The sequence below is a fragment of the Numenius arquata genome, chromosome 8 (genome assembly GCF_964106895.1).
Source record: "Numenius arquata chromosome 8, bNumArq3.hap1.1, whole genome shotgun sequence".
Lineage (NCBI taxonomy): Eukaryota > Metazoa > Chordata > Aves > Charadriiformes > Scolopacidae > Numenius > Numenius arquata.
In genome coordinates this window covers 23,832,657-23,849,144 of record NC_133583.1, presented here as the reverse complement: position 1 = coordinate 23,849,144, position 16,488 = coordinate 23,832,657, and the positions used below count along the sequence as shown (strand labels likewise).

At 44.7% G+C, this 16,488-nt stretch overlaps 1 protein-coding gene across 1 annotated transcript in view; it reads left to right on the top strand.

Annotated features, from left to right (window-relative positions):
- The window catches only part of SUSD3 (sushi domain containing 3), a 33,998-nt gene extending 21,889 nt beyond the window's left edge, over positions 1-12,109 (top strand). The window contains exons 4-5 of the mRNA XM_074152524.1: positions 645-812; positions 11,445-12,109. Coding sequence (XP_074008625.1) covers positions 645-812; positions 11,445-11,658 — 382 coding nt within the window. The 3' untranslated portion in view covers positions 11,659-12,109. The remainder of the gene's footprint in view (positions 1-644; positions 813-11,444) is intronic.
- The last annotated feature ends 4,379 nt before the right edge of the window (positions 12,110-16,488 follow it).

Sequence of the window (16,488 nt, the reverse complement as noted above, 5' to 3'; positions counted from 1 at the left end):
GGCAACATTACCTGTCTCCTCCGTTTTGAAGTCAGTTCATCTTTTCAAGCTGCCTGGTGATTTTTGAACCCTTAGGAATGGCAGCGCTGCAAAAATTCACAGAAAATACTTTTTTTCTGAAATAATTTATTCCATAAAATGGGGATAGTCTGTAGTCTTTTCATGTACAACAGGATCTGCCATGATGTGGTATCACTGATGAAGGTCCATGAGAACATTGACAAAACATCATGCCTTACGTGACTTTTCCTATTACCTGTTGTCTCAAAATCCACTGAATCAAACTGACATAATTGTTGGATTTTTGTTCCTTTGAACCGTCCACAGGTGCTCATAAGAAAATTGCTCTTTTTTTGTTTGCTTGCTTGTTTTTTTGAGGAGTGCTGGACAATACTTAAAATAACACTATTTTAAAGAATAATATTTATGCTATTTAGGAACTCCCCACTTTAAGATATTTAGGCAGATATTTAAGTCTCTGGAAATTTGGCTTAGACTTGACGTTCAGCATGTGTTTAAGTCCTGTCTTCAGTAAACCAGGATTTAGATTTAAACTCTAGTGAGTCAGGGCTGTGGGCAGATAAAGGCTCAGATATACAGCCATTTATCACAGTATTGGATTTTATCCCTTGCTTTATTCACAGAGATATGCAGCTGTGGTACCAGCTCAGAACTGAAGAACTAGAGCACATGCAAGCTGCTTACTTTGGTTTTAAGGGAAGAAACAATAACAACAACAATAAGAAACTCAGGAATAAATCCGTATTTGATGATGTGACTAACATGGCTTACGATAACCAAGGCTTCTACAGGTAAGGCTATTAAAATACAGTGGGTTTGAATGAGTTTGTTGAAAAAATTTTAGAAAGGGGATTCCTCAAACATGCTTTTTAAAGGGGTGCCCCTGAAGAGGATGTGATCCAGTGGATTGTCAGGGCTTGTCCTTGAACTTGTCCATCCTGTGGGGAATTGATGTTGCCAAAAGGTGAGACAGCAGAGAAGCTGAGCGTGACCTCCCTCCTTACACCTTTTCCTCTGTCCCCAGTAGAGCTGGGTTAAGCCTGGTCTGTGGGGAGGTTGCACCAGATTAACGGAGAGAGGTTTTTAATTGGCTTTCTTAAACTGATGCTAAACTGCAGTAGGGAAGTCGCTGCCCTGTACCGGTCGGTGGTATCAAGGTGCCAGCTTGCCTAAGAGCCTTAGGAGAGGAGCCAGATGGGGACACCTGGGGCTAGGTACGGCTCAAGGTGAGCATCGGGTGAGCACTCTTTATCCCTCGGTGACCGCCAAAGCTCTTTTGAGCAGTTTTGTTACCAGGGTGCACAGGGAAAATACAGTGGGATCCTCACCTGCCCACAGCAGGGGAGGCCTGGCCCTGGGGCCTTCGAGAGAAATGTCTACTCTGAAATAAAGTGCATCACGTACTGTGGATGGGGGACATCAGTATTTTTTGTGTCAGTTCGAAGTCACATCTGAAAGTGTCCAGATGTGTTACGTTGACTGTGTTGTCAACAGAAGAAAAACAGAAAAATGAATATGTGTTAAATTCTAATCACTGTTTTGCTATTACCATTCATATAAATTCACGTCATTGTGTCCTTTACATCCTTTGGGTTCTGTTTTGTTGTCATGTATGATAATATATAGCACAATCTTTGTTTGCTTTTAATTCACTGCTCACTTGTACAGCTTTTATGTACAGCAGTATCTGTGATTTGTAGTGGTTACCTGCAGAAAACCATTTTATGCAGATTATAAACCTACTTCCATGTCACAGTGCAGCTGGAAATTATATTCAAATGGCTGCTTAATCAATTCCTAGCTTTGGGTAATTTCAGAAAGATGTATACAGCTCATTAAATGCTGATTATAACCTAAACAGTTTTTAGAAGACTCAGGAAGCAGTTTTTAATTTTGGGCAACTTCAGTCTGCTACGATGTTAATGTTTTGTGTAAGTGTAATCTGCTTTTAAAATAATGTGGATAAACTTATAAAGGGCTGTAAACAGAAGTTAGTGCTTTGCTGGAGCCTCAAGTTCCTGGGTTCTTACCTGCACCACTCCATGAAGCAAAAGCTGCTGCATTATGTTTACCAAATTATGTACGCTTTTTAACTGAAAGTAGCAGAGAATATACAGTTCTTCTGGATAAACAGCTTCTCTGGGGCCAGAAATCAACAAATTTATTATTTCTTTAGAAAATGGGAGAATGTATAAACTTCAGTGGGAATTGCAGAGGGCAGGAGAAGGAAAGCCTGTGAGCTCTTCTTTTTCCCACGTAGAACAATACACATGCTGTGTTAAATACTGGTGCACATACCCACCTCCTGACGTGTGAGGTCTGCTGTTAATCAAGGTCTACTCTATTTCCAGCACACAGAAGTGATGTGATCCTGGTTTATCACTAGCCGGAGCAAAAATCAGGTAGGAGAGCAGGTCTGTGCACCACAGAGCCAAAAATCTGGCTGTTTCTCATGTGGAGAACGGGTGCCACTTCTAATCGGAGATGGAAATGGAGATTGAAGCTGTGACAGACTGAATAAAACTGTCTTGGAATTGCTCTAGGAACAGGTGTGACCCTTTATCAATTTGTACCTTGTTCCCTTTCTTCACTCAAATAAGATCTATTTAATCAAGGTTAGTAAGACATGCTAATTTCTCCTGGTTAATTCTGTTAAATGGATATAAGCACAGGATGAGATGTGGGAATTCTGCTAACTTATTTCACACCAGTTCTTGAAGACAACGAATGATCTGTCGGCTTTGTGTTTCAATTGCAAGATTTATTTTTTGTGCATAGCGAATAAGGCTTAGTTTCATCATCCTCTGCACATCCAGCTTACTGGCAACAGCAGGACAGTGTAGGCAAATCCCTGGGGAAGTGCAAACATGAAGCTGGCTTATACTGCAAAGACCATTGTGAAAGGACATGTTCACTACCTGGGTTATTTCTGTAGTACCTTTCTTTGTTTATCATGGGCATTGTGGCAGCCTATGCTTGGAGGAAATCATAGAATGGTTAGAGTTAGAAGGGACCTTAAAGATAATCCAACGCCACCCCCTGCCCTGGGCAGGGACACCTCCCACCAGACCAGGTTGCTCAAAGCCCCCTCCAACCTGGCCTTGAACCCCTCCAGGGATGGGGCAGCCACAGCTTCTCTGGGCAACCTGGGCCAGGCTCTCACCACCCTCACAGCAAAGAAGTTCTGCCCGAGATCTCATCTCAATCTCCCCTCTTTCAGTGTCAAACCCTTCCCCCTCGTCCCATGGCTCCCCTCCCTGATCCAGAGTCCCTCCCCAGCTTTCCTGGAGCCCCTTTAGGGACTGGAAGCGGCTCTAAGGTCTCCCCGGAGCCTCCTCTTCTCCCAACTCCCAACCCCCCCAACTCTCTCAGCCTGTCCTCACAGCAGAGGGGCTCCAGCCCTCTGAGCATTTTTGTGGCCTCCTCTGGCCCTGCTCCAACAGGTCCATGTCCTTCTCGTGGTGAGGCTCCAGCTATGGTTTGTTGCTGTAGTGGTGGGGCTGTTACAACGTTGATTGTCTGAGGACATAAATAAAGGCATGTGGCGTGGTTGGAAAAAAGTGGCAAAACTGGGGACAAGCAAGCCCAAAAGAAAGCTCCTGTGTATGTGCATGTGAACCAAAGCATGTGTCCATGGGCATGAACACATGGGCTTTGTCCGTGGGCAAAGATAATTTAACCAAGGCTCCTCAAGGAAGGTTTAGACTGGACATTAGGAAGCATTTCTTTACCAAGAGGGGGGTCAAAGCCTGGAAGAGGCTTCCTGGAGAGTTGGTCGATGCCCCAGGCCCATCGATGTTTAACAGGCATTTGGACAGTGCCCTTAATAATACGCTTTAATTTTTAGTCAGCCCTGAAGTGGTCAGGCAGTTGGATTAGGTGATCATTCACGTCCCTTCCATCTGAAGTATTCTATCCTGCCCTGCCCTGTCATTGTGTTAATGTTTCAGACATTTGGAGGAATTTGTGCAATGCATCGCTAGACCTCTGAGCAAATCGGAAATCCTACTGTGTTTTTCTAATAAGAACCTGTCCTAGGCAGCAGAGGAGGCTGCTCGTTCTCTCCCTGCTTTTCCAGGGCTGCGCACGCGTTGCTCTGTGCTGCAGCCATGGGAAGCGGCCCACAGCCCACCGGTACGGGGAAGGCTGAGAGCTGAGCGGTGCCCTTGTCTGAGAAAGGAGTGGGTGGAGGCTTGGCACTTCACATCGGTTTTATGATAGCATTTCCTTTTCTTAAAGGAAAGTGTTCTGCTGCTTCTTCATGTAACCTATGAAGTATCTGGAAGAGTGAGAACTCCTCCACCCTTGAAGAAGACCCTCTTGAGTATCTCTCAGCTTATTTTTGACTAGAAATGGATGCAGGTCAGGCTGCTTTTCAGACTCTGTTGAAATAGATTTAGAGATTAACATTTTGATTCACTACTTCAAAGATCAAAAGTACTGTAAAAGCAAATAAAATAAAAAGCCAATTCTTTCAGGTAAGCCAATATAAAATAAAATAAAAAGCCAGTTATTTCAGACAGGTAAGATATTTGTTATGGTTTACAGAGTAATTTAGCATTAAAATCTATCATCTGTTAAAGTGGTGCCTTAGTTTGCTGATGAGGTAATTTTGACTGTAATGAGGTGACATAATGTGGATGCAGAATGCCGATGTATAGAAGTTATAAATAATGTAGAAGCCCAACTGTTGGACAGTAGAGGCTCCAGTGTGCTGTTCTGGACCTGTCTGCCACAAAATGAGATCTTTTTGCCCTCACGTTTGAAACATGGAACAAATGTGATGAATATATAGTTTTCCAGGGAAACGCTGAATTTTAATGGCAACTACTCTAATTATAATGAGCCCCATTCTTGCTTGTTGGCTGCTTGAACAAATTGTTTTAAAATGCTGAGAAATATGCCTACAAACACCTGGGATCATTATCTACAGAGTGCAGCCGGTGTTGATGCCACCTCTTTCGTTTGGATGTAAGGAATCATAATGAGGATAAAAGTCCCTATTTTTAGTAGAAAGTCTTATATGCAGGAGCTGCAAGCATTTGCAGCATATTTTCTCTTTTATAACATTTGAAGAGGTAACTAGTGTTGAGCAGGGAAAGCCAAGTTACAAGGCATGGGGCCGCTGGGAGGGACGGGTTTTCCCCAGCATTGCTTCTCAGAAGTTTAGGGCAGAGATAGCAGGTTGCAGTGAAACGCAGAGGTTTGAGACAGATTAGCTTAAGAAAAGGGTCTGTCATCTACGGGAGGGAGATTAGCTGCAGCTCTGGGCCACGTAGCTAGAGGAGAACAATGTGCATGAACCTTCAAAACAGACCCCAGGAGGATTGCTAGGCAGACGCAGGGCTTGTCAACACGGGGATATACTGGGAATAGCTCTCCCAGCCTGACTGCAGCCTGTATCAGGAGAAAAGCCTGAATTCAGTAAATTATATTTGGGTCTCTAACATTTTAAGATTTGAAAGTCTTTCCAGTTCTGTATGAGAACGAAACCAGGACTGTTGGCATTGTTCATCCAAAGTGGGAGACCTTCTTCAAAGCAGCAGGGAGCACCACACCAGCTTAGGGTTAGACTGGCACTGGGGGTCTTGCCGGGAAGAGCCCTGAGCACCAGGGACCTTTGGTATCGCAGAGCAGCTAGCACTTGAAATGCCGTGCTGGGTTAAAGAGATTTTTGAAGTGGATATGTTCCTGAGCAGGATATGATATTTTTGAGTTAGTTGTTTTCTGATGAAAAATAAGACCTGACCCTGCATTTATCTTTCTCTGGAATAATTGCTTGGGCAACCACCACCTGAGATGAACAGTCCTCTTCCATCCCCAGCAAACACCCGTGTGGGAGAGCTTGGACTTAGTGGGCTGCCTGAGCAGGCAGGTTGTCCTCTGCCCCGTGACAGGCACAGGGTAAAATACCAGTAAAGAGAAGCTTAATGGCAGCTGTCCTTCCTCTGTGCCAGCTACTGGTCACATTTGAGAGATGCAGGTGAATGTCACCAAGACATGGTATTAAAGAAACTGGTGTTGAAAAGAAGAGTGGGGTCACCTAGGGTGGGCACGGGAGTGGGCTCACCCGCAGCCGTGGACTGGCTGTGGCTGCTCCTGGGTGACCAGTTGGTACAGGTGGGTTGAGGCCACTTTGGCCTTGAGAGCCCCTGCTTGGAGTAAGGCGGAGAAACTTGCTTGTGACTCCCAAACTGAAATAGCAGTCTCCTCTTTTCCTCTGAGTAGTCCCAGCCATGCTTCTAGCAGAACTCATGAAAATATGCACAATCTGGGGTGTAACCTTTGGGAGAGCAAACTGCAAACCCTTTTTGACATGCAGACATTGAAGAACTGGGACTCCACTGTTTGAGCCGTAGCACATTGACACATAAGCACGCACAGAAAGGTAGCTGTCCCAGGAGAAATGCAGAGAGCTAGTAGTAAGAAAAAGCTGAGAGAGCTTGTTTCAGTTTGCATCAGCTTCCTGATTATGGTAAGAAATAGCCACACCTCGGGAAGCCTCAGTTTTCTTTGCGTTTTCAGCACAACAGTCTGTAACCTGTCCTGGAGTAGATACTCCCTTGAATTGGGGATGTGCTGTTATATTTCAGTGGAGAACTGATTGTCCAGTATTTTCCACACTCAGGGAGAACTGAATTTAGCTGTAGACTAACTCCTTTTTATCCTCTGTCAGCTGACAACCAGAAAGAAACCAGTCCAGCTCAAAAATACATCCAAAGAGCAGCAAAGAAATTTGGTGAATTTTTTTCTCTGGTGTGGAAGCATTTGGAAGAAGTTTGTGCATTCCAAATTTGGCCTGGTTTGAAGTGAACTATTTTACACAGCTCTAGGTCAAGTTATAAAACATTCTCTATGAAGTAGCTGATCTGACTGCAGGAGTGAGTCAAATGGAAACCTCAGTAGGTTTAAAGTCCTCCTTTCAGATATCCACTACAACTGGAGCATATTATCAAGAAGAAAAAATCTCTTCTGAGGAGAAACAGGGTAGTATATTCTCCCACAGAAGATATTTTTAGTACCTAAAACTTTTTTACCAGAGCACTTTCTGACTACAAGATGCATTACCAGTGTACCTGGCAAAAAGCAAATAAGGACAATCCAACCGCAAAGATATCCAAGTGAAAAGGTTTTGCGAAAAACCCCAAAGCCGACATGCTCTTAGGAGAGGCAACTCGGTGTTTTCAGTCAGTCCAAGAACTCATCTGCAAGGTTGGTAAAATTAGCTCATACCTTTGGCCTCCATAGTAAAACAAAATGTGTTTTCTTTTTCCTCTTTGATTTAGTGGCTAGAATGGTTGAAATTTTCCACTACCTTGTGTAAGGGGTTGCAAGGAAGGCGCGAATCAGAAACTCATGTGTCTCTAAAAAACCTTCATGTCTGCCCAGGCTTGCTGAGGAGCATGGCTGTAAGCCAAAGGAACTTCTAGAAGTATGGACAAGGTGGGGTGGGACACTTAGCCACATTCCTACCTTGCCCTCTGCCCCCTTGAGGGCACTGTCCCAGCTGCTTTTCCCTTCGGAACACCTGAGTAGAAGAGATTAAAAAGCTGAACGATATGATGCCCTTCTACTAGCAGGATAGTGTGGTGTAGATTTACCACAATGAAAGGGGTCAACACCTGAAGAAGTACCCACGTTGAGAGACAGGCTGCTGCAAAGCTTAATGAAAAACCTAAGTAGAAGAAGAAAAACCCACCAGGACACCTAGAATGGCTGTCAGGAGATGCATCAGTGGGAGAATTAGGGGAGCAAAACATCTTCTAGTGACTTAGTGCAAGACTGTTAGATGTCCTGGGGAAACCGATCTGTCTGGGTGCTTGTGAAGGTCAGCCAGAGAGCTAGACCCTTCACTCCCCCTGAAAGATCTATGTGTTTTCTTTTATGATTGGCCTTGCTGTCCGAAATAGCTGCCGTTTGTCTGCAGGCTCGGCTCAGCCCCGCTGTCTGCTGAGGCTGCGGTACCTGTGCGGGGGGTTTGTGGGTGTCTGTGAATGTGCCCCCGGCGCAGAGACAGGGCTTAGAGCACGGGGAGCCGCCCATGGGCTGCTCCAGGCCTGCAGGAGAGAGAGATGTAGGACCCGTCATCACCATGGTGTTTAATGCATCCCTACCTAAAGCGAAATGGCTGCGAAGAGCAAATGACACATTTGATACAATTGTACGTAATTAATACAGCTCCCTACACAGGTGATGGTTGATTGTGAGGCTCTTAGGCTGGAGGGGAGGAGACCCAGCACCGGAGAGGGACACGTTTCCTTTTCAAGCTTTTACATAGATTGTCCCACCCTGTGAGTTGTCCCACCATGAGCTTCTCTGTTCACGGAGGGGTTTGTACCCTCTGGTTTGTTATTTCTGTGCGCTGCGTTCCCCACCGCCACCTTTCAGAGACTAAAATCTTCCAGTGCCTTTTGACACGTGTATTTCACAGAAAGATGAGGCAGGGGAAGTGAGCTGTGGTTTCACCTTGGGGCCCTCTCACAAAGGGTAGGATAGCTGGCTGCTAAATTATACTGATTTCTGAATTTCAATCTTAATTGTCATCACAATGAGCGTGGAGGGTGTGTGCACAGCAACATGTGCTTTCAATAAAGCTGCTATTATTGTTTTCATAATGTCTTCCATGATTACCCCAGGGTCTTGTACAAAGTTACCAGACATACAGCAACAAAAAATCCCCTCCCGTCCTGCAGCATAAAAACCTCCTCAGAGCTGGTGCCAGCACCGGGCAGCACTGCGGCGGCCCCGCTGCTCTGAGTTCTCACACTCCTCAGATATCCCGTTAACAGTGTTTTCCCCTCCAGCTAGGAACAGCTCTCAAGTCACACAAAGCAAAATTCTTGTGAATCCTCTAAAACCCGTAGACAAATGCTATGGTGGCTGTTCTTCTCCCCAGATGGGAGCTCTGACTTTATCTGTCAAATAAAGTCTGTCCTTGTCACATGGACTGTGCATCTAGAGAGGCTGTTCAGCACCGGGCATCCTTGGGTGGCTTTGCATTTCCAGATAAGAGTACACAGGGAGGTCTTCTGATCCTCTTACTGTGATGTTTTGAAGTAGCCCAGCTGGAAACTGGAATTAAGGAAAGTTGAAACGCTTGGAAGAAAGTCACACTTATTCAGGAGCTCCCGAGGATGACAGTGCAAACTGAAGGGTGCCTCTCACCGAGGCACATTTATCTGTCCCTCGTCAACACTGCAACCCTCTTAATAGCTCTTCTCAGCCTCCGCTGAGGTGGAACTCCCTGTCCCTCTGACATCCGCAGGGTTGGATGTACTGCAGGGAATGGAGGGTGCCTACTGCCACCTCATCCTGGACTTGTTTCAGTCAATGGAAGCTTAATAGTTCCCAAAATGGGAGGAAGAGGTTGCTTAGCCAGGATAGTTGTCCTCCAAGTACAGTTTTAACCAGTTTGGATTTCTGAGTTGGTGGTGGACGGTGGATAATTGCAGAGTTTCACAATCCAGAGCGTTATAGAAGAAAACATTAGAATGGGATGAATTCTGCCCAGGTAAACTATATTGCACAATAACCAGAATACTGAGATTTGAACTATAATCCTGGCAGGGCTGTTTGCAAAGGTTGTGGCTGCCCCATGCAAAACTTTACCCCAGTTCTTCTCACTCTTTGGATTTGATTTTTATTTTGTAACTATTGACTACCACCTCAAGAAGACAGTACTGAGTTCCTCCTGCTATATAAAAAAAAAAGCAAGTTGCAGTAGCAAGTACCAAGTATCTCAGAAGATCTTGTTTCAGCAGTAAGGTCTGCAGCATTACTCCATGTAGCTTCTGTTCCCTGATGGCAAGCCACATGGGTACTTAGATGTGTGTTCTGGTGTCCAACACAAAGATACTTGAGGGCTTGTTGATGCACCAAGATTAAAAGGCACAGTTAAAACAGTACAGGTGAATAGAAAGTGGGTAAAGTTACCAGCCTCTTTTTTGAGAAATACATGAGTTTGGTGTTGTCAAAATTACAGGTGGGTGAATCCTGCCCGTCTGAGCACCTCCTTGATGAGTATACTCTGACTACAGTGGTACAGTGCCTTCTGGCATCACATGCAGAGGTGGTTTAAGATGCATTTACAGTATCTGACAGTAGCTCATGCCCCAAATAGTTTTGTAATGCAGCTTTTCAGTGAAGAGCAAGATTTATTCTCCTTTGCAGGAAAGATGTATTTGTGGTATACCTACTCTGTACCAGAACAGCAAGCCCTCGGCTATTTGGCTTTATTTTCTGTTATTCCCCTGTGGTTCCTGTATGTATGCACATTTTGTATATGAGCATTTCTACACCCAATAACTGCAGCTTCTGTTTCCTGACTAGCTTTTCATGTACAAAAGGGTAAGACACACGTCGGGGATGTGGGTTTGCAGGATGCTGCCTTCAGTGGCCACGACCCGTGGCACCACAGGAGCCTCATGAGCTCACTCACCTGCAGTGAATCTGGGGCGAATGACCTCAGCATCTGCCCCGCGTGCCGGCAGCTGCCGTGGAGTAACTGATGTTTTACACAAGCCCACGCGCTCAAACTATGGACTACCCCGAAAGGGTTGTGTCTTACCTGCTCCTGGCTGACAGAGCGGTGTGCGTTAAGCCAGCTGCATCCATCGTGCCTCTTGCAGCAGAGTTCAAGAACAAGCTGATCCCATCCCCCCTGAGTTGTGGAACAAGTTGTGTGTCGTTACTGAGCATCTTTTCAGCAACTCTGCCATCTGTGTCTGCCACTGCTGCTGCTCTGCCCTGGCCCCCCACTGCTGGCTTATTTGCTGTCTGGGTCGGTAGCCTGTGCTGGCTTAGCCCGCAGCTGGACAAACCCTCCTTTCCTGGTGTGGAAAGGTGGGATGCAGGATGGATCCACGACCGCCAGTGCTGCAAACACACACACAACTGGCGAATACAGAGTCCCAGCCTGCCACCCCTTCTGGGAGGGCGAGGAGGGAGCCAGGTCAGGCAGTCAAGGGCTAGCACAAGCCACAATGTGACTGTGCTGCATGGGCAAACAACACCCCAGATCCCACCGAGCACAACTGGCTCCGTGCTCCCAGCAGAGCTTCGCCAACTGAGCACAGACTTCCCTTCTGCATCAGCATTCCCACGTTCTTAGCAAGGTTCTCCCAATAGCATAGCATGAAACTGAAGCTGGGGACTCATTTGATGGAAACCAAATGAATAACATCTGCCCCAACCCCAAATAAAACCAGCCTCACAAGTCTTTTCAAGGTCTGCATCAGCTTCTACAGAGACACAATTATTTGCCCCACTGCTGCCAACTGGTTTTAATGGTAGGAGAAGTAAGTCCATATGTTACAGCACAAGTTGTTTGCAAAATGCCTGATGTGCAAATAATATGGATTGGAAATTTCTGTATCCTCACCAGAGAAATGAAAGAGAAATAACTTTTTCCTCCATGCTTACAGGTTCCAGGAGCAGTGGACTCGGGACATGGGAGCTCCTGGGTGTTGCAAAGACACCGATCGCCTGCCTCAGTTCTCCAAAAGCAGCAGTGCGCCACTTAAACAAGCCGTACCAGGACAGGGCACTGTGGTACAGACAGTGAATTCAATCCATGTCGTTGAAGTCTATGGACATAAGAATAGTTATAACAAACCGAGTTGTCAGATACCTGGATAGCTGGTGGCTGAAATACTCCTCTGGAATATTGCTCCTTTGGACCAAAATGAAATTTGGATAGAAATATGTGCCTTAAAGACAACACAGGAAGTTAATTATTCATGTGAATTCAAAAGTTTTCTATATTCCAAGATGTATATTTAACAGAGATGCTTCAAGGTCTCACACAAATAAAAAAATGAATGTTGAGGCTGGCAGTCCATAGCCATTCTCTATGGTGTGCTATGTATTGTGACTGTGCAAAAGCATAATATCATTCTTCCGTACATCTAGAGAGAAATGGTAGCCAGTTTGTATATTTGCCTCATACAAAGTCACTGATGATAATTATACATTCGTAAGATTGCAACCTTCTTTTAACCAGTGTTTTTGTAAGCATTTCAGAATGAACAATTCCCCATATTTTTACACAGTAGTACGATAGAGCTACAATAAAATTTTGTTTTTAATTAAAAGCCCCCATTGTTTTGTATGAGGAAGGCCTTTTTGTTTAATTCCTCTGCTCAGTATTTAGAGCCCATGTGAGGCTGGGTGCAGCAGAGGCACCTCTTGGGATCCAGCAGCCCATGGGAGCAGGGAGGGTGGATGGTGGGATGTGCTGCCACCCCAGCCCGCACTCCTGTGGCTGGTGGGTGTGTGGCCAGCGAGCACCCCCAGCGGGCTGCCACATGGGGAAGGCAAGCGGCTGTCCTGCAGCAGCCTGCCTTGGGTGATGGCTGCAGCATCCCTGGGAGAGCACACCAAGTAAAGGGGTGATGCAGTTTTTGGTAAACCTGCCTTCCTTTCCTATTATTAATCTGTTCACTGTGTGAGGAAACAAGGTGGTTTTTTCCTTGTTTTGTCCATTTTGAAAAGTAACTGATACGACTCCTACTCTGCTGTTTATATGCACATACATGTATATGTTATAGTTACACATTATGATTATTTTTGTTCAAGTTGAAACCTTATTTATTCTCCTGCCATTGGCTGTCTAACGGGTATTGTCATGTTCCTGTCATGATGGAAATAACGATCTTATAGTAAGCCCCAGTAACTGTTTTATTGTATGTTCTGCTTTTTATGAATTAGGTACCCTCTTAAGACCTTCAGGCCTTAAGTTTCAGTTTTGACATTCAACTTACTGTAGCTTGCTGGCAGACCTGTTTCATCCTGGCCATACTTGGCAGAGATGAAAAACGTGCTGGAAGTTCAGCCATGTGGAAGCCACAGCAAAGAAGCTTTGGTTTTGTTCCTAATAAGCTCAGTTCTTCTATACATTGCAACGTTGCACCCCTGCAATGCACTTAATATGTGCTGCAAAAAGGAGGATGTTCCAATTAAGTAATCCATTCATTAAGTTAACACTAACCATTTTGTCTGCAGTTTTTAGGTACCTTGCCAGACCCAGCCAGCATCTGTACCCAGATGTGCTCTTGCACCCCACGTGGAGTGTTGGCGGCGCACGGGGCTGGCACTGGCCCCATGTCTCCTCTGGTCAGCCACAGGCACTACCATCCTGGCCACAGGCAGCTTGCAGGGTCACTGTTCACGTCTGGGAGGATGCAAAGGGGTCAGAAAGTTCTTGAGAAGATGCCTTCAGTCTCTGTGCAAGCAGTCCCTGAGAGGGGCCAGCTGGAGGCCCTCGCAGGGTGCCCTCAATTGGAAAATGAGGTGCAAAGATGCGAAATCTCTGCACAAAGCTATGGTCTCCTGCTGTCACAGTGGCAGCTCTTCCTTGCTGCTGGCACGGGGCTTTCTGTCAGGAGAGCTGGGAATGGCCGGGCTCCATCCGCTGGAGGAAGGCACTTCCCAGTCCTGTTTGAGAGAGAAGGCTTGAACAGCATCAATGGTGAAAGTCTGCAGGTGGATGAAAATAAAACCAAAATGTGTTAAAGGTGCATAGAGGTGAACAACAGCTGGAAAAACAAGCCAAACATCTGGGATGCTCCTATACAAATGGCTGGGATGTTAGAATTAAACACACCAAAAAAAAAAAAAAAGTTAAAGACTTTCCACATAATAAAAGGTACAACTTAATAAAAATTACAAGTGCTTGTGGGACAAATGATAGGACTAAGATCTTGACATGGTAAATGATAGCTCATTCCAGGTAGGGCACATGGGAAGAAAGGTCTGCACATTCTCTGAATGTACCTGAGAGATTAAATGCTTGTTAATTAATGTCTCTGGTTGGAGAACAAAGGGTGAAGGAGCACGAGCTGCTGGGCGTTCAGCACTGACTGCAGTTAGGAGAAGGAGCTGGCAGTTTACGTGTGGAAGTAACAGAACCATCTTTAATATTGGAACCATCTTTAATATTGGGTGACTTTGTCTAATTCTCTGTTGGAAAAGTGTACCAGCATCAGGTGTTTGTACATATGTCATGGTGACTGCTTTATTTCTGAAGGTGATGGGGAGCGGCAGCTACTTCTGACTATAACAGGGAAAAACTTGTTGAAAATCAAAAGAGACATTTGGGTGAACATGAAAATAAGTGACATCACATTTTTAAGAAAAGTAGGAGGAGCAACAGAAAAAGGAGAATGGGCTTCAAAAAGGAAAATTTTTGACATACTGAACTAACAGGTACAAAGGATCCATGCAGAAACAACCTGATGGACGGAGCACAGAAGAGTTGGCAGTCGCTAGCAGAGACTGTTTAAAGGCATGTCAGGCAAAACGATGCAGAGGACAGCAAAAATCTGATACAGCTGCCTCAGAAACTCTGAGGACATGAGAATTGGAGTGGGAAAAACTCAAAAAAGGAAATGTGGCAGATGACTGAGGAGCAGCACAAAAAGAGGTGAGTGGAGCTGTTCAGAAAGTTAATAGGGAATGTGAGTTACAGCAAGCAAGGGAAATGAGAGAAACAAAAATACAGTGGAAGAAATGGAAAGTAAAACTACAGGTAAGGTATTTCTTGGGAAAAGCAAAAATGAACCCAGAGATGACAACCACTGAATGTCTACTTTGGATCAGGCATCACTGAAAAGTTCACTGGTTAATGCAATGAATTTTAACATGGGACTAGGACTGCAGCCTAGAATAAGGCAAGCAAAAGATCAGAAATATTACAAGAAATTTGACTCCTTGATGAAATTCATCCTAAAGCACTAAGGATTTAGCTAAGCAATACTTGAACCATCACTGGTACAGCTTCAGGAAACTGTGAAGGGACAAGGGAGGTCTTAGAAGATGGGAAAGGGGAAATCTAACCTTAATAAGGGGAGAGTGGAGAACCTCCAGAAGTACCAGAATGAAGGTGCTTCTCTGATACCCAGAAAGAGCGTAGGAGAAATGATTAAACAATCAATTTGCAAAGGCAGCACATCTCAACCAAGGATTAAACAGAGCTGTAGGCACAGGAAGGAACTGTTCTACTAGTAATATCATGCCTGACTATTTAAAAGCAGATACAGTACATGTGGCCTGATTATGCCTGATGCTGCCTCTCTGCAGCTTTTTTGAATTTCCTTCCTCTTCCACATCTCTGCGATTATGTTAACTGGATTTCATGATTTAGCTCCCTGGTGTTTTAGTTTTATCATGTGACATTAAAATGCAATATGATTGCAAGTCACTGAGTGAAATGAACTCACTTGTTGGGATGTCCGGGTCAACACACAGCTTGCGAAGGGAGCCCCGTTACCCTGCTCTACAGAGGAGGCCAACCCGAGTAAGGTTTGATGGGGGAAAGTAAAACCTTGAGATCACAAGGACGTTGATAGCCATGGGAAGCAACAGCAAAGGTAGGTAAAGTTCCTGTCTCTGCGCCAGAGCACTGGACTACTATCATTTATTTAGGCATCTAACTCAAGAGGTAGCAAAGTTACAACAAGATAAGGAAACAACACCCATACTGGTTTTGTAAGATTTGTGGCTCCATTCCCTCTGGGACCGTGCTTAGTTTATGACGGCTGCACCCCTTGGAGTTAGCTTTATTGCTCATGTAAACATTAGTTATTGTCAGAGGGAAAATAAGTGCTGTGCAGGAAGGAGATGAAAGCAGCTGAGAATCTAAAATAGACATGTAAAAACTCATATTTATTAAGTTAACCCTTAAATGTTTGCCAGCCAGTGATTTCAAATGGATTCAGGCTCCCATTTCTGCTACAGAGGACTTGCATTTCCTTGTGTATTTTATGGAACTGATGGCTTGCACTTAAAGAACAAGTTAAAATGCTACAAACTACATAAACAAGCACAAGACGCCCCTCCTTGCATGGATGCTTGTAATTTAATTGATGTGTGTTACAGAATGGCAGGATAATTCTTCACAGATTAAAAATCTGACAACAGTGTTTATCAGAGCAAATGCTTATTTGCATTCCCCTCACCCTGTTTTTTAAAAGTTTTTACTTTCCTCAAGTAGGCAACTCTGCTGAGGCTGTTGGCAGGTCTGTTGGTAAGCTTTGGGTGCTTGCAGGAAACCAGAAAACAGTTTTTAAGATCTTATGCTAAATACTAAACAGGGAATGTTTTTTAAGCCATCTGACATCCCATTTGCTATAGGAGGGTATCTGATCCTTATTTCCTTTTAAATGAAAATTCGTTCTTTGAAACAAAGGGAAGAATGCATTTGCCACACTGGAAACCTGGAAGGGCTGAGCCTGGTAGGCGCTGACTAGGAACCCACTGCACTCCGTACCTTCAGCAGCACGTCCTTAGAGAAATATCTCCTATGGGGAACACCTACTTGTATTTGTGGGATATCGCAGAGTATGGTGTTGCCAGATCCTGTGATTTTTGTCACAAGTCTCGTGATATTTCTTATTTTCTTAAGCCACAAATGGTAGAGTGTATATGTATATGAAAATCACAGCTTCTATTTAAAAATGTGTCTCACAC